General features: G+C 36.1%; 2 protein-coding genes across 2 annotated transcripts; both read left to right on the top strand.

Annotated features, from left to right (window-relative positions):
- The first annotated feature begins 477 nt into the window (after nucleotides 1-477).
- On the top strand, nucleotides 478-9,898 carry LOC150093616 (uncharacterized). Its single transcript, XM_090413089.1, has 3 exons — nucleotides 478-641; nucleotides 3,381-3,583; nucleotides 9,183-9,898. Exons 2-3 carry the CDS (start codon nucleotides 3,387-3,389, stop codon nucleotides 9,808-9,810), a joined length of 825 nt encoding a protein of 274 aa, XP_090269215.1. The 5' UTR covers nucleotides 478-641; nucleotides 3,381-3,386; the 3' UTR covers nucleotides 9,811-9,898.
- Nucleotides 9,899-16,616: 6,718 nt separating this feature from the next.
- LOC150093615 (uncharacterized) lies at nucleotides 16,617-27,054 on the top strand. The gene is made up of 3 exons (XM_090413088.1): nucleotides 16,617-16,691; nucleotides 23,087-23,290; nucleotides 26,302-27,054. The coding sequence occupies exons 2-3, from the start codon at nucleotides 23,094-23,096 to the stop codon at nucleotides 26,912-26,914; spliced, it is 810 nt and encodes a 269-aa protein (XP_090269214.1). The 5' UTR covers nucleotides 16,617-16,691; nucleotides 23,087-23,093; the 3' UTR covers nucleotides 26,915-27,054.
- The last annotated feature ends 530 nt before the right edge of the window (nucleotides 27,055-27,584 follow it).

Below are 27,584 nucleotides of genomic sequence, written 5' to 3'. Positions count from 1 at the left end.
TTCTTGAATAGTAATATTTTATAAATCTTCAACACAATCAGTATAGTAGCATAGATAACGATATGGATTGCGATAAATGATTAAAGAAAGAAGAAGAGAACAAAGAGAGAGAGAGAGAGAGAGAGAGAGAGAGAGAGAATCATAGCAAATTCGCATCTATCAAAGCGAATAAAGTACTAATTAACAAAACAATCTGCAAATGATTAGACATTCGTTATTCACACATGAAGCTACTATGTTCTGTGCACGAGCCCTTGCTTAATGTTTTTATATTCGCTTTCATTCTTCTTCTCATATTAGGTTCACTTTACAGAAAAGTGCGAGGTATTTATCGGTCTGTTTAGAACTGACCTCTACCCCAAAGCAGTATAGAGTTTCTCCTCTTGACCAAGAGACCGATGGACTCCCTATTTTGGAGTGTGGCTGATTTCGAGTGGTTACGTGAAAACTTTATCTTGAATGTGTCTATCATTTTAAGACAAGACACTTCGATGAAGGTTCTCAGCAAATGATGAATGTAGTCTTTAAACACTGACTTGCAATTTCGCATGTTTCCTAAAGTGACACATCTAACCTGCAGTACTGTTCCTTTCTCGTTAAATTTATAAAGAAAGTTCTGATATCCTTCCTCTCTAAAAAAGGTAAATATTTCTTCATTCATATATAGAAGGTTTCACATATATAGAAAAAATGTTATTTCTTATACGTTATAAAACCACAACAGTTTATCGATAGGAAGTGCAATAATCAAGTGGACTCGTTAAATTAACCAGATATCGACTGCTGTTTTTATTTCGATAGTTATCATTTATAATCCTAAATAAGGGCCATTGATTACTGTATATTTTAATACAAAGTTAATTATATATTTTAAAATAGAAAGGGTATTTTTTAGAAACAGCTAGCAAATATCTTCCCTAATTTCGAAATTTAAAACAAATAAAAATTCATTTGTAATAATATTCCACTTTTACGTAGATTGAATACGGATAAATGTTTAAATAAATAAATATACACTGGAAGGGGTTAAAGTTGTATTAAACATATACATAACATCCGTTTTATGTTAATTTAACTCCCTGACGAGATAAACAACCATAAAAATAAAAATAAACTGTTACGCGGTTTTGAGAGATGTATTAAGGTTCAATGAACTTTTCAGCATGTTAATAACAACCGAACAGCATAAACACCGCTAAAGCCTCCTAAGGATATTTTACAAAGAAGAATTTCTTTGTAAAATTTCTCCTGAGTTCATATAATTGATTTTTTTCTCCTTTAAATGCATTTCTAACAGTGACAGAGACGAATTCATAATATGATTAATGCCATGTCGATAAATGAAGAATATCAATGACTAAATGAGAATAGAAAATCGAAATTCTCATAAAGTATGTTCATTCAATATTCCCATGCGTCTGGAAAGCTCTTACATTTATGAAAATAGTGTAAATTGATAGTAAGAAGGACCAGGAGGCCGATAATGACTTGAGTCTTCTACACCAGTGCTTCCCAAACTTATGGATGTAAAGGCCCCTTTGTAAAAATTAAAATATTTCACGGCCCCCCCCATCGAAAAAAAATCGTAATGCAGACATATTATTACTATAATATTTATTGTATTTATATTCAATACAATTTATATTCAAGAATTTGCGTTTGTAAGCTTTTTTGTGCTTCTTATCAATAAATACCTTTGAAATGAAACTTATATGAATAAGCAGTATTTACTAATATTCATTAAGCGCCGAAATACGCAGGAAGCAAAGTTTGTGAACCAACACCAATGTTTATTTTTTTTCATTAAAATATAAAAAATAACAAAAAATAAATAATAAATAATAAAAATTAAATACGTTTTTTTTTTAAGATTAAAAAAAAAACTACTTAGTCGTAAAACATTTTAAATTTGTTTTCATCATTTCACGGCCCCCTCAACAAAACTTACGGCCCCCAATGAGGCCGCTGCCCACAGTTTGGGAAGCGCTTTTATAGAATTCAGCCTTTATAGAATTCGAAGGATCCACTAGAACAGCGAACAAATTTCCTCTTCTCCTCATTGTCACGTGCTGCGTCCTGTTAGTTAGTACCCGCAGAATACTGATCGAAAAAGACTGCGCTGGATGTTTGGAACTAAATATCATTGATTTACCATTTTCGATCCATTGGTTAGGAAACCTAGCAATTAGCGCGTGGCGAACCTGAAATCTAAAATAAGGTCAAGTGGGTCTGTTAATGCATCACCAGCGTTAGAGCTTCTGTAGCTAAGTCGGTATAGACCACAGGTTCCCAAAGTAGGCGGTACCTAACCCCCCCCCCCCCCAGTGGGCGCTGAAGCATTCTAGGGGTACTATAGTGGGATCAGAAGCAATTGGGGACGTTCAGGCGCTCTTGGGGTCGGTGGCTCTTTATAGAAGAAATTAATAATATATATTTAAAAATTAATTATTTTCGTGATTTTGCGATATTAGATAATCATTTAAAATTTAAATATTGCATTTTAATTCATCTTATGCCCGTCTTACACGATCAATATTTTTATCAATTTTCTATTTCAATTATTTAATCATTTGAAAATTTACCATGTCAGATAGAAATAGATGTCAATTTTCTATGTCAATGAGACAATCCAGCATGTATATATGTGTGTATAATAGGTTATGTTTACAGTAGCAAATATATTCGTTATATTTCATTTAAAAATATATAAAAATATATAAAACCACTTTTCTAATTGATTTGTACAAAAATAAACCCAATTTTATATAATTTATATAATGGGGCATTACAAAATTTATGTCTTGCAAAGTAGGCGGTGGCCCGAAAAAGTTTGTAAACCTATGATATAGATGAAGCATTTTGGACGGAAAGACCTGGGTTCGATTCCCTTCAGTGATGTGAGGAACCTTCATCTGGTCTCTTTCGACTACAGGTGAGTTAGCTGGTCTTATACGGAGGTAGGGTTTTTTTTTTTACCCGGAAACTCGGATTCTGTTGTTCTTCTGAACAGCCGAACCGGCCCAGTGAACACACACACACACACACACATGTATTTACAGTCATAAAATATATATATACACAATCCCTCATTAGGTGGGCTCAATCCGTACCCCCAAAGGGATGGGGGAGAAAGGAGATAAACCCCATTCAAATAAATAAATACGTCACCAGCATCGTTATTAGTTTCACACGAAAGTTATATTTGCTTTCAGAATATTAAAAAGTGCACATTTTGGATGCGCATCTTTCGAGTATCAATTCCGAACTTCAACGAGTGATGATTTTATCGAGAAGAACAAACTGCGCGTGGACACGAGATTCTAATGCGTTCTACGTAATTATTACATTAGCAGAAATTAAAGCACTCTCTTTCTTCGCAGGTGGTAATGAAGGTCCTTGGGATCTCGTTGTTTTCTCTTAATTTTGTGTGGACGTTTGCTGCTGTCATAAAATATCCTACAACACCCAAACTACTTGACTTGTCTTACACCTACGACGAGAGTGTGCTGCAGTGGTACCATCCAGATGCAACCCCCTTTAAAATGAGTGTATATTTTAATGGGACATTGGAAGGTGTACCTTGGTAAGCCATCCTTCTTCTTTGTTTAAAACATTTAGAGTGCTCTTCTTCGTTTATGCTACAAAACATCATTCATTCACTTAAAGTTTTGACCAACTTAATATTTTGAAAAATCATGATTTCAGTTTAAATATATATTCACATTTTCTCAACTGCCTTTGTTCATTACTGCACATTAATATTAATGTATTTTATTAATATTAATATTAATATATTAATGATAATTTTAACGCTTTATAATCTCAAATAAATTACCAGTATACTGTAAAACTTAGACAACAATACTATAATTTCTGATATGTGGTTCAGTACACCTTCTAATTAATTTCATTATAATTGGCATAAAGTGTGATTAATACGACAGAATAATTCTTAGATTATTATTAGTAGTAATAATAAGCACAATAATAATTTACAATTATTGTTAACATTTACACAAAGTAAATAATATGATTATATGTTGCAGTTTTCATTTTTTATCTCCCAAAGTTTGAGACTGCTTGGAAAAAAAAGTTAATGGACACCAGAGTGTGAGGAACAACCAGCCATGATGTCCACATTAATAAGATGTAGGACTTCCTTTCGCTGCGATGACCGCAGCAATCCTGCGGAGCATACTTTCCACAAGCGTAGAGAGCGATCAATGGGAATTTTGCACCATTCTTCCATTTAAGGATATAATTATAAGAATGATGTCCTGTAGATAACATGGGGTAGGATAACGTGATCCGAATGTTAATTGTGGTAATAGGATTATGATGTGGCGTTATAATCGCATTGTCTACTAAACTAGATTAAGCATTTGTGAAGAAATGTTGACTAATTTTGACGGTAATATATCAGAACACAGAAAAATAAGTAAATGATTATTTATTGACTTATTGCTGGTATTTCGCGTGTTATAACCTGCATCTTGAGAGCACAAAAACACAGTTTGTCACAGTGAGCGAGACTGCAACAACATGGTGTAATAATGGGACTGGTTTGAAAAATTGTAGCAACAACACAAAGACTAAAGTCTTAATTATGCGCCCTCTATCTAAACAAAAGAAAAAAAAACAGAGAGAGAGAGAGAGAGAGAGAAAGCAGGTACTAGTTATGTCTTAAGATGACTGTCTCTCAAATCTTAGGCAAATTTATACAGCCATGTTTGTTAAGATTCGGAGTATGCTTCAAGGCCTCTGTTACTTCTAAGAACAATCTCTCTGACTCGTAAAAGCTTCTGTGCAGTACCTTTGTTTTCTTCCAGTTGATCTTGTGTGCAGGGGTATCCAAAGCATGGTCTGCTAGGCCCGACTTGCCATAGCGATACTGCCGGATATATCTTTTATGTTCACTGATACTGATGCGGATGTCCATAGTTCTTCCTGTTTGACCATAGTAATCTTGATCACACGAGCAGGGTACTTCATGAACTCCTGGATGTGATAAAGGAGCGATGCTGTCCTTGGGTGAACGGATGAGAGTTGCTAATTTGACACACGATCTGAATACAGTGCGTAGGTGATGTTTATTGAGAACTCTAGATATCTTTTCCGACGTGCCTTTAATATATGGGATGGTGACTGTTTTGTTGTTCTCCGCGGTGGATAGTGGGAGGGGTTTCTTCGGAGCATTTAGTATTTTGTCTATCTTATGGGGATTATAGCTATTGGCTAAGAAGATGTGGCGTAAGTGAGCCAGTTCAGCAGCAAGAGCATTGTCATTGGATCAGATTGCTCTCGCCCTGTGGGTTAGCGTTTTTAAGATACCATGCTGTTCAGAAGGGTGATGGTGTGATTATTTGTGTAAATAATCACACCATCACCCTTAAATCCCATATGGATTAGATTTCTAAACGAAGTGTCGATAATGCTTCTGCGTACCGGGAAGTCAATGCACCGAATCTTATGCCACGGTGATACCGTACAGTGAGGAATTGCTTATGTGGTGAGCGAAATCTATTCATTACATATTTACTGTAAACATTCTGACATTGTACAAACCTGGAAAGATGTATTTGATGGAGAAAGAGCTGGAGAGATTTAACTGAAGTGACGTGGGTCTTTTGGAAACACTCGACTGGACAAGGCCATATAAATCTGAAACATTAGTATTATATTACTCAGTCAGGGCTGATTTGATATATAGAGAAGGAGTAGCTGTCATAGTCCCCCAGATAACTTTCCCACAGCGTTGTAGAATTTAAGCTCATCTCATCCAGAATCACAGCCCATTAGACTACAAGAAAAAGAAATAAAAACTTTTATTAAATTTTACTTTTTAATGTTAATTATTTGTTATTTATTAAAATAAATATTTATTAAAAGTATTAAGTTTTTAATAAATTATAACTGATAACAAATCAAATCTCCGATACCAGCTTGGCAAATTACAAGAAACCTGCAGAAGTGATAATATGGTTATAAATTCAAGTAAAACTAAGATAATGAAAATTGGAAGACACCCGGAAGACATACAGATAACATTTAATCGGGAAACATTGGCCAGTTTAATGGTTTTAATTACTTAAGAGCATATTTGACTTCAAATGACATAGCAACAATAAAACAGAGTCTTCATAGCATGGTCAATGACGAATAAACTGAATAAAATTTGGATAAACCACAAAATTCCTACAACTTCAAAAAATAAAATTATACGAAAGTATAATTTTATTTTTGGCTTTTAAAATGAAACTCTTCAGGAAAAGCAACAGAGGTCAATGGAGAAAATATAAGACAAATGCACAAGATTTGAATATTCCTAACTCACTAAATCGTAACGCAGCTAAACAGCATCAAGTCCGTTGGTTAGATCACATTGTGAGAATGGAACCAGAAAGATTTTTTCGTCAGGTATTTTGAGGGCACTATGAAGGGTACAAGACCCAGAGGAAGACCAAGATTAACATGGCATAAAGTCGTTAGAACTGAATTGGGCTTTCAAAGCTGTTGACATATGAAAGGGCTTGCTTTGGGCAGTGGAAGGCTTTTATCTACATTGGGCTCAAATCGTCTTGAGGACGGAAGAGAAGAAAAAGAAGGCAGGTTAAAAAGGATGAGCGATAACATAGCGTCTGGTGTGATGTGATTCCTATCTATTATTATTATCTGGATTCTAATTCCTGAATCAGAAATGCACAACCAGGACCTGCCTAAGATTGGCTTTCATGATCATAACTTTAGGATAAGCTAGTTAGCCTTTTTCCTAAATATTTACTTTTGTATGTAAATTGCATATGTTTTCCTGGACAGTTTATCTAGTTGTGTGATGAAAACCCAACTCTGCCCCCTCCATATGAACATTCCATCATACTGGTCCATTTATTATCATTATGAGAGAGAGAGAGAGAGAGAGAGAGAGAGAGAGAGAGAGAGAGAGAGAGTGTGTCAGTAATCTTCGAACTGTATTCATTCAAAATTAAATCAGTGAATATCGTAGGGCTCTCCAACCATTAACGTGAGTATTAGAATCCATTTGTGAATGTATTTAAATAGAAAATCTTCCATGTTCTTTTTTAGTAAGGTTTTAGTAAGATAGTCCTAAAAGTAACTTCCATGGTACTAATGTAATAGAGGTTTACAAACTCTTGTGGATGGGATTCATGTTAAGAAAAGGTACAATACTATTATTGTGAAAGGGTGGATGAAACTGTCAAGAATATTTTGCTGCTACTGAGGATTTTGATTATTTTCTGATGCTCTGTAAGATATGCTTCCATATCACAGTTGGTAGCAGCGAAGTTTTTTAGCTGAAAGATGCAAATTCGTATCTTGTCTAAGAAATGAGGAATCATTATAAGGTTTCAGATAACGATCAATAAGGTGCCGGTCTCTTGCAGTTATGGCAAGATTTCTTTTCTAAAAAGAAGAATAAAAGGGATAAATCCGTAGGGAAACACATACAGTTAATGGGTATAATATACTGGTATCGAGAGCTTGCTATTATTTCGGCAAACCTAAGCAAAGTTTCCTTGCATTTGATTAAATATTATTCTACCTTGTTATGTCATATCTCAGGAAGCAGCCAAAACGAACACAAATAACTTCACTCAGAGAGCAGTGTGGTTGTTTAATTTCACACAAGGCAACGTTTGACACGAGCAAAATCAGGAATATCCGTGATTTAGCTGATTTCATTTTTCCTAAGGGTTGTTTAGGGATTTTAGGGAGACCTTGACATCTCCATTGAGTAAGGCTAACTTACCTCCATCAGAAAAGCCTCTTATGAAATTTCCTCGTGACGTTAGAAAGATTCAAGGTCTGTTGAGATAAAATTAGCAATGCTAATTGCGACTGTTGTGCAATAATCATCAGCAATGCAATGATAGTTGCCAGTTTGATCTTTGAATGATCTCCTCCCAATAAGTTGCAGATTACAATAATGCCGTGTGCATGGGTGTTTTTTTAATAGTATTTAGGTGGGCGAGCAATTACATCGCCAGGTATACGACTACCTTGTAACGTTTCTTCAATTCACTGGACAGCTGAAAATCAAAAGAAGTAAGGACTGGGATGAAGAGGCGTAATGAAAGAACAGAGAGAGAGAGAGAGAGAGAGAACAGTTCTCACCTCCTAAGAGCACGAGGCCTCTCACTGTCCTGCTGCTGAATACATGAAAATAATGTAGATTTCCGATTTTGGTTAGAACTTCGTATAAGAGGGTTGATAAACCATACAATTAACTGCTTTTGATTTTGATAGCAATTCCAGTATATTATCCCATTGGACTCCTAAAATTATCAGTATTTTTTTATACTCTACCGAAATATTTTTTGAAGAAACAGTCTCTAAATGAACTGATATAGCTACGTTAATAAATGGAGTTCACACACACACACACACACACACGCACACACACACACACACACACACACACACACACACACACACACACACACACACACACACACACACACACACACACACACACACACACACACACACACACACACACACACACACACACACACACACACACACACACACACAAATAGCATACTGAAACGAAGAATGCCAAATATTTCCCAGTGAAGGAGTGATAATTATCATGAGATTGAAAGTAGATCATCCGTTACAACCATTTCTGGTCTTAGAGAATGTCCCAATTTCTTCACTCAAGATTTGAAGCTTCGGAAAATTTCTAAGGGTAAAGCAAAGAGCACATCCCATTCACGAGAGGGAGAAAAAAATTCGCAAGGTTCTTGATGCAGTTCAAAAATTTGATCTTTTTTTTTTCGACTCTAGGAGAACTCTAAGTTTTCTACATAATTATAAATCCGTAATCTAACCATTTAAATTGTACTAAATTAATGAAAACTTCGGAGTCAATAATTAGCCATCAATAGAAATTTCAATAACCGGAAGTTTTTGTTATTGGACTTTTCCTCTGAGACTCGAATTGTAAATATCCTGATTATATTATTAACATAATTTATCATTGAATGCTATGTTTAACAAAGGAATCCGCCAGCAAAATATACACATGCATCTGGTGCATTTGCTTTTAAATTAACAAATATTAGAGTAAACATTTGCCATTGGAACATCTAATCAATGATCGTAAGTGAAAGAGTGTAGTTTATAAATCTATAACAGTGTTTTTTTCTTTTCCCCCACAGGCTTCAGATTGAAAATATAGCGACAGCAACTCATGCAGGAACACATTTGGATGCTCCGTGCCATTTCGCCCTCGGCGGATGGTCAATAGAAGAGATCCCACTGAATCGATTGATCGTTCCAGTAGTGGTAATCGACATAACAAAAAAGGTTGCCAATGACAGTGACTACGCACTCGTTGTGGAAGACATCGCAAAATGGGAAGAAGAAAATGACAGAATCCCTGACGGCTCCGTCCTCATGATATATACTGGTTGGGGGAGTCGTTGGAACCAGAAAGAAGCATATTTTGGAACCGAAAATAACGAAACCGGACTTCATTTTCCCGGTATGAGTTCAGAAGCTGCTCAATGGCTGGTCGATAACAGAGTAATTTATGGAATGGGAATCGACACACTTTCTCTGGATCACGGCCCAAGTCAGAATACTGCAGCGCACCAGATTGTCCAAGAGCATAACATCTATATTCTGGAAAACGTTGCGAATTTAGATAAACTTCCAGAAACAGGAGCTGCAGTGTATATATTACCAATGAAAATTGGCAAAGCAAGTGGTGCGCCTTGTCGGATAATTGCCAGCTGGGAGGAATCCAGAGTGGCTCATTGTTCGCCAGAAATTAGCACTCCCTGAAACTTACTCTTCTAATCCAATTAAATATTTAATTTTATGGCAATTAATAGAATTGTAATAATATATAATAAAGATTAAGAAAACTGTTTTTAATGACCCAACTGATTTAATTACAAACTCATTTCGTTATTGAATTCTACCTGAAAGAGAAGCAAATCAATGCTACTACTGGACAGAGTATACAACTTAATGACCATGGTTAAAATATAAGACAGAGAGTTAAGTATACCCAAACAGAAGAATTTATTTTGATATCATGCTCCAACAAAAATAATTCCTCACAGGAATGGAGGGGGAAGGTAAAGGGGTTAATAGTTCGAGTAATCCAGTAGGCAGCAACAATTTATAGGCAAGAAACGGTGGTATTTCTTATTACCCGAAATTCCTCTATATATATGACGCGAAGTCCAAAGTTAATGGGTATAAATAGAAGGGAACACGAATCTGCCCAAAAGCATTCAGAAGCGAGGCTCACAACATGAGTTTCTATGGCAGGACCGCAATATACAAGCCACACACTACCCCAACCAACATGCAGAGTCGTCTTTAGAGGTGTAAAGACCATCCATCTGGTCATTAAAGGCTGTACAGTGTAAATCACTGTACAGCCTTTAATGACCAGATGGATGGTCAGGCTGTGGCGGTATGATGGTATGGCGCTGTTTTTACTGGTTTCGCCTCTGTCTCTCTCTTTGTTTTGCCCAATCATTGAACCCCAAGAGGTATCTGAACATTCTGAACAATGCAATTCTTACTATTTTGTGGTGTTTCTACGGGAACTGATCCTTGCCTTTTTCAGTAAGACAATGCACTGTCATAAGGCTGATGCTGTAACTGTGGGGTTTGTGGGCATGAACGTCGCTGGGTGAGGTCAAGGGATGTCAGCTACAGAAAAATCAGGAACTAATTACATGCCTACAGGAAGAATGGTCCAAAATTCCCATTGATCTCTATCATACGCTTGCGGAAATTGTGTACCGTAAGATTGCTGCATTCATCGCATCGAAAGAAGGTCCTGCTTCTTATTAAGGTGAGCTCCATGGCTGTTTGTTACTCACACTACGGTGTCCGTTGACTACTTTTTTCAAGTAGTATGTATAGCATCGACTAAACACACACACACACACATAGTCAACTTTAGGAACTATATCCGTTTGCCTCTCTGTATGCCTACATCGGAAAGATGATGAATGGGAAAGAAATCCACTGACTGAAGAGGTCAGTCGATTAAAGTAAAGTCAGATTCTTGTAGCCATTCCTGGGTGATACATACTCTGTGCTACATGCATTAACTTGTTAGAAGATAAACACACTTTACAGGGTAAACACGCAAATGGGTGTGTAAGTACACAGGCGCAATCAGAATAGACCATGTTATTCTACCTTTATCCGATTGGTATCGAGAAACCAAGGAAGACCTGGAAAGAATTCCAAGAATTCAGAGTAATTCCACCCGCAATTGCTCTGACGATGAATAAGGGGTCCACGCTCTGTTTCACGCTTGTCTCCATCCACACGAACTAGCGGAAACGGATTCATTACTTTAGTTGTCTCCATTCCTAGAATTTTTAGAAAGATGTAATATTCTTAACATACTTAACAAGGCAGTATCTCACTTAGGATACTTTCAGATCTTCTCTCTCTCTCTCTCTCTCTCTTCCTCTCACTCACTCACTCACACTCACTCTCTCTCTCTCTCTCTCTCTCTCTAAATGTATCAGTAGTCATTTTGAGCAGCCGTATGACACTAACGTAACGTGAATTATCCGGTCTCATATGAAATTGAAGAGGTTTTCCCTTTTTTTTTATTCATATGGGTTTCCCCTCTTTCCCCCACCGTCCCTTAGGACTGGTTGAGCCCTCCTCGTGAGGGATTAAGAATGCATGTATTTTATGACTATAGATCCGTGTGTGTTCACCGGTAGGTTTACATGTTCTGAGAGACGAAAAACCAGAGTTTCCGGAAGCAAAACCGTTCTTCTTCCGTATGACACCGGTTAACTCATCTTTAGTCGAAAGAGACCAGATAAAGGTTTCTCACGTCATGGACGGATATCGAACCCAGGTCTTTCCGACCAAAGGACGTCGTCTTTACCGACTGAGCACTTTCCCCCTTAAAACCATCTGCACTTAACACGTATAATGAGGTTCATAGCCGTAGGCCTTAATTCCAAGTAAACCAAATCCGAGTAACCGTTGCACGTGACGTCCTCAGGTAGTGAGCGGTCAGCAGTTCTTCGAAATATTAAAGTTAAAGAAACTTTTTTCGTAAATGGGATCCTTTTGTGAATTTGTCATAACGACGTGAAAAACTTATGACATTGTTGCAGTTTTTTTTTTATATCAAATCGCCCCAAGCTGAAGCCCACAGTCATTCGGGAGAATAAAAAGCCATCGTAATCCAAAACTGAAATGCATGAATTGTTTTAGAAACGACACAACAGAAGCCATGAGATGAGTTTATATTTTCCACAGTGCGTTCTCCTCCGACTAGTTTGTTTGCTTCACGGGCAGTTTATGTCTCTCTCTCTCTCTCTCTGACACACACACACACACACACACACACACACACACACACACACACACACACACACACACACACACACACACACACACACACACACACACACACACACACACACACACACACACACACACACACACACACACACACACACACCGAGACGAGTTGTCATTGCGCACTGCTTCGAAACCAACAGCAGAAATGTAATCTACTGATGTTTACTTTTTTTTTTTTGGTTTTCGGGGAAGTTCTTGTTTCCGCGAAGTAACCGTGGGACTGCCAATTACCTGGAGTATTGCAAACCTCTCCCATTCCAGTTACGAGGCGGTAGCAAAGGAAAAAAACCTTTCTCGTGGTTACTAATTAGTATTCTATTATCATTGTTAATTACTATGAATTTCTGTCATCGGAAATTATTTATTTCCTTCAGCAATCCAAGGATATTACTATCCCACGGATTGGACAGTAAACAAATAGAAAGAGAGAGAGAAGTTAACCTTGTACAATTAATTGGATGAGAAATTTTGGAATGTGTTATTAAATCATTATATATTCGCTGGAGCAACATTACATACGCATGTTGCTCCAGTAAAAAGAAGGAGACACGCAATCCTATTTCATTACATGGTGAGATTAAAATGATTAAATTTAGTGACGATGGTATGTCAAATACAGAGAGGCCTCAAGATAAACTTACCTGACACTCACGTTGTTACATTTGTTAAAAAAAAAAAAGCGATAAGTTCTGAGTGAAGTGAAAAGTGTCATACTAGTTAATACAACAGGTATCCGTAAACGTAACAGTCTTATTGCCGAAAAAAACTTTTAATGGTGTAGATTAATGACTAAACTGGTTGGCATGTTCTCTTACGTCAAGGGTGGCGAACGTTTTACATTCCATGTGCCAATAATTTTTTCACGTACGAGTTCAGATGCGTCATACAACTCTTGTATCTTGTAAATGAAATCTTAGTAATGCAGTAAATTGAAATTAACTGAGCATTCACTTGGTAATAAAGCAAATTGTTCTTTCACGTTCCATCAAATTTATTCTGAGTGATGCGTACTATTGTCTCAAGCGACATTTTCATATTTAATTATCATGGCAAGCATGCCCACTACTAGCTGAAACGTGTGATTCAACACGTAAAGGAAGTGGAGTGAAACTGTATCCAGTAATTACGTCGATCTTCAATGGAAGTTCCTACTAATCATCCAAATGATAAATCCATCCACAGTGGCTTTCAAACAACCGATGAAACTCATACTGTTGTTTAACGAATATGCTTTAGGATAGTTCAAAGAATTTCTGTATTATATTTCGACGTTATGCCATATACTTAGGGAAGGAAGTACCTCTTCTAATACTACCAAACGTATGTGTAGTAAATGATAATAATTAAGCAAAAGGCGATTCTGCCAGGCTTCGAACTTTTCCTAAATTGTCTTTCACGTACTCAAAAATCATAATTATGTTTTACGGAGTTTATATAATTCCTATCTATTTGTTTTATGAGTTCTAATTAGTGGGGTTGTGGGGTTGGGGTATTTCCTTATCTATGGTTCGTTTTCTGAAATTTTGGTAGAAATGATTCGCTTCATTTTTCCTTCAGTAACTATCAAAGATGTAAAAAGTAACTATTATTCATAGGACAGGAAGTTCACGTTTTCCTCTTACGATCTATGCGATTACTTATAAGGAAAAGTATTAGCATATACGCACACTTATTAAATGATCTAAAAGACTTAGTATCGCAATTGCTAATAGCAGTATTACCATTTCACATTCCGAATACAATGTTTTTTTTTTTTAATGAGTCGACTGTTTCAAACCCAATTTTTTAAGTCTCTTTCGTTCCTCGACAATAGCGTGGCTAGGTTTTAGCGAAATTGGCAAATTTGTAGTTAAGCGCATTTTATAGGATGACAATTCCGATATTTGGTAAAATATCCGGCCATTGACGACACCTTTCAGACATAAGCACCAGAATGCCAAAGCGAACGTTCGTGTGTCCCAGAACAGCAATCGAGTTGGTTGAGAAAGTTGAAAAGAATTTGTAGTATGATAATAACTGATTTCTTATTCAAATCACTTTTTTTAACGTGAACCTACCTTCGATTGACAATTAACTTTATAAATATAAAGTTTTGATGTTCTGTTTTGTTTTTAACAATTCACAAAAGACAGTAATCCTGTAGCCCAAAGTATTGAGTGAACTAAGGCTCAGATAATCGGAGAATCCTATTCTAGAGAAGAAATATGTAATTTTTTAAGTCTGTTCAATTATTTCAATAAAGAATAGTTAATACTTAATAATAGGATAGTGTTCTCACACCGCACGAAAAATCATCTGTTATCTGCAATTGGAAGGATCTTTCATAGTTCAGTCAGTTTCAACGAAGCCCTTTACTTGGAAGACATGGGTTCAATCCTATATAAACACATCCTAATTTATTTTTAGCTAACTTTTAAGAATTGCTATAACATATTTGATTCATTCATACTTATAATTTAAAGTTTGAAAAAGTTAACCCCTTCCTAAAATTATACGACCCTTTAAACGTTCCTGTCATTACAGCACAACTGAGCTCTCTCCAGGGCCGAATGCTGGTCTAGAAATTCGCTCTTGCTCTTCTTATCATTCGGGGAGTGAGAGGTGTGATTGAAGTCTGATTAGCGGAATAATGAATTACTGACCATTTAAAACTATACATTTAGAAATTTATGTACATTTAATCATACAAATGCAACATTTATTTTACAAATGAAATTCTACCTTTTTCAATTTAGCTACTTGAATACAAATTATACCCTAAGGTTCTTCGTTACGAACTGGTCAATAACATCGTCATAACTTAATTTTCCCGAGCAACACGCACACTTGTAAAGACTGGCTGAAGCTCACTGGCTAGAGCTACTTTGACTGCGTATGGCCTGTGTTTAAGACGTCGTGAAGGGAGCGGAAATGGCTATGTGCACGCATGAAATCACAGTACTGTAGCGAAAGACCTGGAAGCTCCCACAACCGAGCAAGCCAACGTAGCTTTGACTAGACGAGCAAGCATCGACCTTCGATTACACAACGCAAAGCTCAATTATTGCCGCGCAAGCTTAAGACGTCTTCTGTCTACAAAAATAAAAGTCTAAATGGAATGCTTATAAATGCATGTATTTATTAACAAATAAATATTATTTGTTAATAATATAATATATAATAACAAATATTCTTTCTCAATTAATGAGCTTGCGCAGCAAGCATAGCAAGCATGGAGGATTCGCCCCTGGTTCTCCTGTCCTTTGGAAACAGCATCAGTAAAAGTGTACTATGTGGGTAGAAAAGTTCCATTCTATCTATTTCTTTTACTCCTACTTAAACGTAGACTCGCACGATACAAAGGCAAGTTTTCGAAACTAGATTCGACGGAACAGAGTGGATAATCTTTATTGCCTGTTCTTCTAGCCGTTTTGGCTGTTTTGGGAATGAAAAACTCGACTTTCCGGTGCAAAAAGTCTTCCACTTGCGTAAGAGACTGGCTAACCCACATTCGACAGAAAAGCCATGATAAAGGTTCTTCGTATCCATGATGCGATTCGAATTCAGGTCTTTGTGAACAAACGTCATCGTCAGAACAGACTGAGCTATGGAGGCTCTGCCGAATAAATATAAAAATTTATAAACATGAAAATATAAATTCCGATAAGTTTAACTAACTGATCTTAAAATAACTGATATTATTTTAAAACAGATCATAGTTATCAAAAAAGCATTTTTTTTTCATAAATGTAAGATTATATAAACATATTCAACATAATTAATGTATGTTGAATGAATGACGATGTGGATCGCGATGTGAGCATTGAGCGAAGGAATTACTGATTGATATAATAATCACTGCCAGAGAGAGAGAGAGAGAGAGAGAGAGAGAGACGAATTAATAAAACATAAAACAACCTGAAAGTTTTTAGGCATTCAGTAGTGAAACATGAAGTGACTGTGTTCTCTAAGGTTTTATTTGTCATTGCTCATTACTTTCAATTCCTAAGAAAGTGCAGCGAATTTATTGACCTATTCACAGGCTTTAATCCAGTGGAACATAAAGTTTCTCCTTGCCTAGAGACTGATGGACTTCTAGTTTTGAAGTGTAGCTGATTTAGTGTTACACGAAAACTTTATCTTGCATGCGTCTATCGCTTTTCCTTCAACAGTTCCCAGCAAATTGGCAATGTAGACTTTAAACTTTGACTTGCCATTTCCCTCCTTTATATTTCGTAAAGTGAGGCATCCACTCTTTAGTTCTGTTTCTTTTCCAGCTAAGCTTACAAAGGATCTTGTGATATTCTTCCAGTTCAAGAAAGGTAAATATTTCTTCGTCCATATAGAAGTTTTTTACATATATAGAAATTTTTTTTTAAAGTTATTAAACTAACCAGATATTCACTGCTATTTTTCTGAGGTAATTTATTATAATAATTGATTACTGTTAAAGATGTAGGAGTGAAAGTCACTTTTTTCCCTTAAATGAAAAAAGATATTTTTTGAAACAGCCAACAAATCAAAAAAAAATCTTTTCAGTAATTTTCTATTTTTAGGTAGATTTTGATGTCACCAAAATTAATCTTGAATTTTTCAGTACATTAAAAATGAGAAAGACTACCAAGATCTGTTTTATATAAATTCAACCGTCTCGAAAATTAAACGATGTAAACAGCAAATGAATGTTTAGCGGTGAGATTTGAGAGATGAAATTACTCCAAATCAAAGAGTAGAAAGCATGTTAATAACAATCAAGGGGCACAGTCACGGCAAAAGAATTTTAAGAATATTTTTTAGAGTAGACCGTCGGTAACAAGTATTGGATTAAATAATTTTCACCTATAACTCCATTTCGAACAGTGGTACAGGCGAAGCCATAATATGATTAGTCACGTTAATAAATGAAGCACTGATTGAAGAATAGCGAATCAAAACACTCACAAAGCATTCCCCACATTGAACAATCTGATGAGTCTGGAAAGCAATCAGTTCTGTAAAAAACGGTGTAAGTTTAAAGTAATAACGACAAATGAAAGGTCATATTGACCTCACGCTATTTTCGAGATTCAAATAGAGCCTTTTTAAAAAAATTCTATCTATGTCCACGCATGTAAGACATTCCCACCAATAATCTAAGAAAATCTAAACATTTTCTTAGATTATTGGAGGAATAGGGGGATAATTGGAGGAAGAACAGGAACAGTTATTCATACATTATAAATCTTATATAAATAAATTATAAATAAATTCTGTTTGGTGACTACAGTCACACGAATGCAGCCAAACCATTTTCTCAATTCTAGCTCAGACGGACTTTTTCCATCAATGGATTATCATGTGGTGCTTAAGGGTCAAAGCTATGTTAACCAAGAGGAGACCTCCACATAGCCTTTTAAGGAATGTGGAGAACTGACCAGGGCTTTGACCTAATGTCCAATCCTCACCTTCTCATGGTGCATCCTGTTTGGTATCTACTTGGATATTGAACGAACGAGGATGGGCTAGCAATTTGGGATTTAGCCGCCCAAATTGTATTCTCATTGGTTAAACCAAAATAGAAAATGATGGTACGACATGAGAGAATTTCATGCCGGCTGGGGCGTCGCCCCGTTAAACAAGGCCCCCATTATTTTCGCCAGGGAACCAGGGCGAACAGCGAAAGGTCAGCTACTGGAACAAATTCTAAAACATACCTCAACTCAAAATCCTCAGAGTTAAAGATCGGTACTATCAACATAAGAAGCCTGAATGGCAAAGAAATGAAGCTAGCTGAGGAATTAAATAAGTACCAGATAGGCATAATTGGGGTGACTGAAACAAAAAAGACAAAAACTGGTGAGATCTTTCTGAGCAATAAATACAAAATGTTATATTCAGGCAATGACAATCAAGGAAAAGGAGGAGTAGCCATAGTATTCAACACTAAATACGAGGCTAATCTTCTTGAATGGCAGGCAGTCTCAAGTAGAGTGATGTGGGCAAATATGAGAATGGGGAACTGGACAATGAGACTTATTTGTGCCTATGGTCCAACAGAAGGTTTTACTAAGGTAGAAGTGGAGAAATGTTTTGAAACTTTAGAGAAAGCAACGGACACAATGAAAAAGGAAAAGTTGGTCCTTGTTGGGGATCTAAATAGCAGAGTAGGAAATAACTGTAAGACATATAAAAATATTTTGGGAAAATTTGGAGAAAAGAGCAAAGCTAATAATAATGGCAAATATCTGTTGGATTTCTGCTCAGGACATGGACTGGTTATTACTAACACCATGTTCCAACATAAAAATGTGCGCAAATTCACATGGAGAGAAGAGGCAAGGAATAAGAAAAGTCTCATTGACTATGTTATTGTTGATTGTGATGTTTTCTCCCTGGTGCAGGACACCAGAGTGTACAGAGGATTTGAAATTGGAAGAGATCACCATTTAGTCTTGAGCAGGATAAAATTGAATTTGGTATTGAAAGGAATAACAGGTAAGAAAGTTTTAAAGAGAATAAAAGTTGGGCAGCTCTCAGATGTGGACTGAAATACACAAACATTATTGAAGAAAGAATGAAATACTTTGTGAACAGGAACCAAATTTTGGAGATTCATTTTCAAGCCCTGAAGAAAACACTGATTGATTCAGCCAGAGAGGCATGTGGTGAGGTTGTCTGTAAGGATACAAAAATCAGAACTCCATGGTGGACATAAGAAGTTAAAGAGGCAGTGAAGAAAAAAAAAAGAGCATTTTGAAAGATCCTGGTGAATTAGTCAGACTGTGGTCTTTGAGAATACAGAGACAAATGTAAGAAAGCTAAACAATGAGTAAAACTAGCTAAACAAAAGTCATGGGAAAACTTTGGTAAGAACATAGAAAATAAATATCAAGAAGGTGGCAAGATATTCTGGAGGTTGTTGAAGAAGCTCAGAAATGGAGGAAAGAGTGCTGCAAAAGGAATTAGAGATGATAAAGTTGACGTGAAAAACTGGAGAAAAAGATATCCTTGAAGTATGGAGTAATTACTTTGAAAAATTGGTAAATGAAACAAACAGTGACAGCACATCGGTAAACAAAACTCAACAGGCATATATTCAGAAATACATATCCATACTTTAAGTAGAAAAAGCCATCGAAATCCTGAAATGTGGAAAGGCAGCAGGAGTAGATGATAATTCGACCAGAAATGCTCAGATATGGAGGTATAAAAGTCTTACAGTGACTGCATAGTTCAGAAGGCATGTGCAGAGGGACGAATTCCGGATGATTGTAGTAGAGTTCCCATACGAGGGTGGTCTGAAAAGTTCTCGGCCTCGACTATAGATGGCAACACTATCGGCAAGATTTTTTTTCTTAGTTGTTACATCTGTCATAACCATCCATGTGAAATTGCAAGTCATTCTATCAAGTAGTTTGTATAAAACAAACTACTTGATAGAATAAAATGATGCCTGAAGCAGAAGTGTTGTCTGTATCCCTTGAAATGGATAAAATTGAGTATCGTGCGGTTATAAAATTCTTTGTAAAAGAAGGTTTATCGAAGAAAGGAATTCATTCGAAGTGCATAAAAGTTTATGGGCACTCTTCTCCTTCGTTTTCGACAATTAAGAAATGGGCTGTGAGTTTAAACGTGGCCGTACCAGAATTAAAGATGATCCATGTGAAGGATGTCAAAAAGCGTAAAAACACCAGAAATCATTGATCATGTGGCCAGTATGGTATTGGATGACCGGCGAGTGAAAGTGAGTGAAATTGCTGAGACTAGGCATTTCAAAAGAACGTGTAGGATATATTTTGCATAAAGAATTGCAAATGAAAAAACTTTGCGCAAGATGGGTGCCGTGCTTGTTCACAAAAGATCAAAAACGTACTTTCATGAAAATCTGAAAGTGCTTGGAGTGTTTTAACAAGAATAAAACTGATTTTGTGAGTTGATTTATTACTATGGATGAGACTTGGATTCACCATCACACACCAGAATCCAAACAGCAGTCAAAACAGTGGACAGAAGCCGGTTGTTCAGCGCCAAAGAAGACAAAGTTGGTTCTATCAGCAGGAAAGGTCATGGCATCGGCGTTTTGGGATGCTAAAGGCAATTTGTTTATTAATTATCTTGAAAAGGGAAAAACAATAACTGGGCAATGTTATTCCGATCTTTTAACCAGACTAGAAAATATTCGTGAAAAAACACCGGGTTTGCAGAAAAAAAATCATCTTTCATCAAGACAATGCACCTGCCCACAAATGTGTTTTGGCAATTGGAAAACTAAGGGATCTGCACTTTGAATTGTTGGAACTTCCACCCTATTCCTAAGATTTGAATCTGACTTCTAACTCTTCCCAAAACTTCCCAAAATCTGTTCCTCGCTGATCAACGTTTTTCTTCGAATCAAGAGGTGATTGCAGCTGTAGAGGGGGTATTTTGCAGATTTTACTGAGAACAACTACAGGGAGGGATAATGGCGCTGGAGCATTGCTGGAATAAATATATTAGTCTTAAGGGAGATTATGATGAAAATTGAAAATTGAAAATAATTTTGAAATTATAAATTCATTTTTTATTGTTAGGCCGAGAACATTTCAGACCACCCTCGTAGTATACACATATAAAAAGGGGAAAAAACCGAATGTGAGAATTACTGAGGTATTTCTCTCATTCTGGTAAGATTTATGCAGGTATACTTGAGAAACGGTTGAGAAGGATTGTGGAAGAAAAACATGATGAACAAAGCTGAATTCAGGCCAAATAGAGGTTGTCATTTTCATTTTACGACAAATAGATGAGAAATCGTGGGACTATAACAAAGACCTGTATTTAAGTTTTGTAGATCTGGAAAAGGCATATGAAAAGGTGTCAAGAGAAAAGCTATTAAAAACGCTACAATTATATAGTGTCAATGGGGCATTATATCAAGCAATACTTGGTCTTTATTTGAGTTGTAAGTCAACAGTTAGAATTGAAGGAAATACAGGAAGATGGTTTAATGTTAAATCTGGTGTCAGACAAGGATGTACATTATCCTTCTCTGTTATTCATTATCGATATGGATCACATTATGAAGGAAAGTGGTATTAAACATGATATCAAAATTGGAGATGTTAATGTCTGCTCTTTGTTTTGTGCGGATGATGTTATACTTCTAAATAAATCTGCTACAAGTCTGCAAGATTCTCTGACTAAATTGAATAGCTGTTGTAATAGATATGGTATGAAGGGCAGCAATAACAAGACAAATACAATGAAAATAGGCAGAAGCATTGAAAATATCAACTGCATTGTGAATGGAGAACCTGTGGAACAAGTAAAACATTTCAGCCACTTAGGCACTATTTTTAGTAAAGATTATAAATTAAATATGGAAATAGACAACAGAATTAGCAAAGCTGGTATGGTAGGAAGTCGACTGAATAAATTTATATGGAATAAGAGAGAAATTAGTCGGAACACTAAATTAGCTGTATACAAGACTGTTCAAACCAATTTTAACCTATGGATCGGAGAGCTGGGTCAGAAGTAAAACACTTGACCAAAGACTAGAGACCACAGATATGAGAGGCCTGAGAAAGATTAGGGGCGTGAACAGATGACATCAATGGCAGTATCGTATTATAAATTAGGATATTATGAAAGAACTTTACATTATTAGCATCTGTGAATGCGTTAATAGAGCTAATCTCCGGTGGTATGGTCACTTAAACAGAATGGGAGAAGGAAAGATTACAAAACAAGTGTTCTCTGCCAGGTTGACATGAAAAATACCCAGAGGAAGACCAAGATATTGGTGGATTGATAAAAAGTGCCTTAGAAGATAGAAGTATAAGATCTGATAATGTTGGAGTCTTGGGGTAACAGACTGATTTTTAGGAAAATTGTAGGTAGAAAGTTAGTAATGATGTAAATTTTTCATGTACTGCTATCATATCCTGTACACCCTGTTAAGGGTACATGTCAGGAATTTGATGATGATGATGGATTTTCATGCCATATGAAAAAACTATCATATCGTTAAAAACATTTTCCGTTTTTAAAAGACAGTGTCTTAGAAGTAACTGTGATTATGCAAAGCTGGTATGTGGGAAAGCAGTTGAATACATTTATATAGAATAAGTGAAAAATATGCCAAAACGCTAACGTACTCCTAGAAGTATTCAAGCGGTGTTGAAACACCACTTTTAGCCTATGGATCTGAGAGTGGTGTTAGAACTAAAGCAGTTGATGAAAGACTGGAGACAACTGGAGACAACTGGAGAGTCCTGAGAAAGATTAGGGGCATGAACAAATGATACCTTGCAGAAGGTAGCAAGAAAACAAGAAGACTCTTGGCATTGTTAGCATTCAATGAATGTGTAAACAGTGCTAATCTTAGATGGAATATAGTCCCTTAGACACAATGTAAGTGAAAAGGTTAGTAAAATAAGTTTTGATGTCTAAATGCAGGGAAAATACCTCTCAAGGCCAAGGTCGAGGTGCGTTTCGAAATATAAGTTCTACCGGTATTTGGACATTCCGAAACTAACATATTAAATTATATGAAAATTTTTGATATTAAGTTAATGATAATGTTTACTTAATCGAATAAATAATCTCGAGGTTAGAAATAACTAGTCGAGTGTTCTATTGATTACAACTAATTTATTATTTCCATGTGACTATGCAAGCATTATTAAATATTAAGGAGAAGTTATATAAGTAGACAATAAAGTAATGCGAATTAAAGAACTATCTTTCTTCGTAGGTGGATAATGAAGTTCCTTGTCATCCTGTTGTTTTCTTTTAATTTTGTGTGGACTTTCGCCGGTGTTGCAAAATATCCTACAGTACGCAAGCTACTAGACCTGTCATACACGTACGACGAGAGCGTTCTGCAGTGGTACCATCCAGACGCAACCCCCTTTAAAATGACTTTATTTTTTAACGGGACGTGGAAGAATGAAACTTGGTAGGCAATTCGAATTTTGTTAAAAAAACATATTTAGATTGTTGTGATTCAACGGAGTAATGAGCTTCGTTAACAGTTTTGACCGACTTAATATTTTGAAAAATCAAGATCAGAGATTGAATATATGTTATTTTTTTCACAACTAGCTTGTTCACATTCATTACTGTTTATTCAACACATAATAATAATAATAATAATAATAATAATAATAATAATAATAATAATAATAATAATAATATTCCATGGTACTAAGAGGCCCTTAAAGCCTAAGACCAGCTCAGATTGATTTCTTTGACCGAAATTGAAGGATAAGGTTTTTAGTCTTATTCTTAACTATGTATTCTTTGTGTGTGTGTGTGTGTGTGTGTGTGTGTGTGTGTGTGTGTGTGTGTGTGTGTGTGTGTGTGTGTGTGTGTGTGTGTGTGTGTGTGTTTTCCTAGTTTTGCCTGAGTGAGTGGTGGAAAACAAATCCGAAATTACACGAGTAACCCTCGAACCATAATATATCCAAGTTAGATCAGTTGACAGCCACTGGTTGAGTGAATAGTTTTCTTCAACCATTAGATTGTGGGTTAAAATTCCACAGATGTCTGTTAATGTCTTTACACAGGCGATGACTTTCGTCGCTCGGTGAGAGGCCACGTCATGCTATTAGAGGCCTGAAGAAGTGACAAAACAGTCTTCTATGCAGGCTTTTGATGTCGTGAATTCAAGTCACAAGATGGCTTGTGAGTGGAATCCGCAAATTTAAAAAAAAAAAAAAAACAGTTACATACTGTCATTGGGATTAGTTTAATGAAACTGTCAAGAATATGTTTCTCTTAAGGATTCTGTTCCTTTTCTATGTGAATATTGTACAAATTCGCATGCCACAACTGGTAGCAGTGACATCTGAAAAGAAGTGCGTTCGAATCATAAGATATGAGAAACCACCATAAGGACTTTGCAACTAACGATTAGTTTGACGGTCTTACGCAGTAGTGGCAGAGTTTCTGCTCCTGGACAGACATAACAATATGGAAACGATAGCGAAACGCATGTATCAAGAGCTTGCTATGATTTCAATCTACCTTAAAGTTTCCCTGTATCTGATTTAAAGTAATCTAACTCTTTGCGGCCTGTGTAGCTGACCCTTCGGAAATGGTGTTTGTATCAAAAGCGCTTGACCATCCGAAGACGGTCCGAAGAGACTGATCGTCGACTAGACTCGACTCTAATCGATGACTAGAATTAGAAAGGGCGTAGAAAATGTTGCACGAGTCATCAGAGGAACGTTTTCGGAGCTTTTTGTTTCTCGAATTAGTATATCTCTGGTGCGGACAAGTAAGTTTTCTCTGCAGGAAATTCGGATTTTAAATCCAGCATCTTAAAGCGTCTGTGAAGGTGGTGGTGGCACTATTACTGACAATAATACGACTGTTAGGGTTTAGTGCCATCTTTTCATTCGTTTTGTTAGTTCGTTCTTCTTCTTCTTCTTGAATCAGTCTAGTCGTCAGTGGCCATTATTTAATGGCCTTTTTCCAGAAAAACGATGTGTCCAACATAAAAGAGCAGATTGAACTGGTTGCGCTATAATACTGGAGTTATGTTCATTAATGACTAACCATGCTTGTAAACAAAACATGCGCGATTCAACTTTGCAATCCAACAGACAAGTGAAGCTTCCATAAAAATCTATTAGAAAATTCCAGTGTAATACGACATGTGCGTGAATCAACAGAAAGCACATGTGATCCTGAATCGGTTAATCTTCAGACAGTTGGAGAGACAAGATTGGTAATTGGATAAGAGTTTTATAGTGTTTGGAGTAATCCGAAAGGCAAAGCGACACGTATCGTTCTGTTGAAACTTGGTGGAATAGAGATCCATCTAATAGGAACATTTTAAGGGCTTATGAAGAAAATGCCTTTATAAATTTTGGTTCAGGATTTCAAAATAAAAACCGGGTACACTAACCCATAAAGAAGACGTAAAGATCGGTAGATAGAAATTACATTATCTGTTCTAATTATTTCTGGTATTAGAGAATGTTCCAAGTTCTAAAGTCAAGACCTGAGCATCTGAAAAAATTTAAAAGCCATTGCCAAAGCCAATAACACGTCTCTAGTTCAGGCGAAAAGAAAGAGCTTGAAGCACGGTGCCTGATCCAATTTTACAAAACTTCTTTTTAACGTTTCTGTTTCTAGTTAACTCTCACTTACCTACATAATTACAAATCTGCATTATAACCGACAACCAACCACTTAAAATGTACTTTAATTATTCAAAAATTCGAAGATAATCATTAGCTATTAAGATAGACAACGTTTCAAAGCACATTCCTATTCATCAGAAAGCAATGATCCGATTCATAACTGACGAGAGATTAAAATACATGAATTATATTAAAATATAGTGTAAAACTTCATGTAAACTTTATTACTTTATAAAATCATAAAGTATGCACTTCATAATATATTTGTTAACCACACAAACAGCCACACGAAAAAATATATCCAATTATTCGCTTCATATCCATATTATTTCTGTAATATTCATAGCTTTTATGAACTTCTATGGACACTTCGTATACACGTATTTATTGATGTATATACACGTCAAGGTCAGTTTGGTGGTTTTACCACCCTAAAACAACTTCTGATTTTGGACAATCATGTAGCTAATGATCAATATTTCAAGATAGGAGGGATTCAGCATACTGAAAAAAACATGTTTTTCGAAGATCATATGGCGACTTTCAACCTTCTCACAAAACTTTTCTCCAATTTTTTCTTCCCATGAGAATCGAATTATTTAGTCCTGATAGTATCATTAATATAATTTACCACTGAATATTATGCTCATTAAATAAATTCAAAGAAAAGTTTATATGTTTATTATGCATTTACCTTTAAATTAACAAGCAGCGAAGTAACTCTTCCGATGGGAACACTTAATAAATGCTGATTTGTCAATGATCCTTATTAAGAGAATTTGGTTTGTAAATGTTCACGGTATTTCTTTTTTCACAGGTTTCAGTCCGAAAACATAGCGACAGCAACCCATGCAGGAACACATTTGGATGCTCCGTGCCATTTCGCCCTCGGCCGATGGTCAATAGAAGAGATCCCACTGAATCGATTGATCGTTCCAGCAGTGGTAATCGACATAACAAAAAAAGTTGCCAATGACAGTGACTACAGACTCCTTGTAGAAGACATCGCAAAATGGGAAGAAGAAAATGAGAGAATCCCTGACGGCTCCGTCCTCATGATATATACTGGTTGGGGGAGTCGTTGGAACCAGAAAGAAGCATATTTTGGAACCGAAAATAACGAAACCGGACTTCATTTTCCCGGTATGAGTTCAGAAGCTGCTCAATGGCTGGTCGATAACAGAGTAATTTATGGAATGGGAATCGACACACTTTCTCTGGATCATGGCCCAAGTCTAACTTATCCAGCGCACCAGATTGTGCAAGAGCATAACACCTATGTTCTCGAAAACGTCGCGAATTTAGATAAACTTCCAGTGACAGGCGCCACACTGTTCGTCTTCCCAATGAAAATTGGCAAATCAAGCGGTGCGCCTTGTCGGATAGTTGCCAGCTGGGAGGAAACCATAGTGGGTCATTGCTCGCTGTGAATTGGCCATCCTCCATGAAACTCACATTCGAGATGTAATTATATATTTATTATCTTGTAATCAGTAATGTAATCAATTGTAATAATATAATAAAGATTAAGAAAAGTTGGTTTTCACTACGGAACCGATTTAATTATCAACATAGTTTTGGTTGTTGACTTCTTCCTGAAATCAACACTTCTAGCGGCAGTTTGGGACAAAATCACAACGGCTAAAAATATAAAATCACAGTTGCTTGTAAACCCACACAATATCATATTATTGTGTTTCTTTTTCTTTCAATTATTTGCTTTGATTACGAGTAATAGACGAACTTAGGGCAACACGGAATGTTACTGATTTTGCAAGATAAAATGAAAATTATCGTCAAGAAAAGTAAATCTCTCTCTGTGCTAAGATGTAACCCAGAATGTTTTACTTCAATTGCCCATTACGAAATTCCTTTATCTCGAGTACATTTCTTTTTATTCAAAGATTTTTAAAAAGACATTTTAGGAGGTAATGTAAAATGGTATGATAATATGGGATATTTTTTTCCATTCAAAAAGATGAACTAGATCAGTTTTATGAGGTAAAACCTAAAAACGTATTCATAGAGAAAGTAACTCGAGCCTAGTTGCGAAAGTCACGCAACATAAAATTTTCGACACCAGATGAAATACCCACTATT

The sequence above is a fragment of the Typopeltis vanoorti genome, chromosome 23 (genome assembly GCF_054136105.1).
Source record: "Typopeltis vanoorti isolate ZY-2024b chromosome 23, IOZ_Tvanoo_1.0, whole genome shotgun sequence".
Lineage (NCBI taxonomy): Eukaryota > Metazoa > Arthropoda > Arachnida > Uropygi > Thelyphonidae > Typopeltis > Typopeltis vanoorti.
Note: the sequence above shows the minus strand (reverse complement) of the source record. Positions and strands in the feature narration are given on the sequence as shown.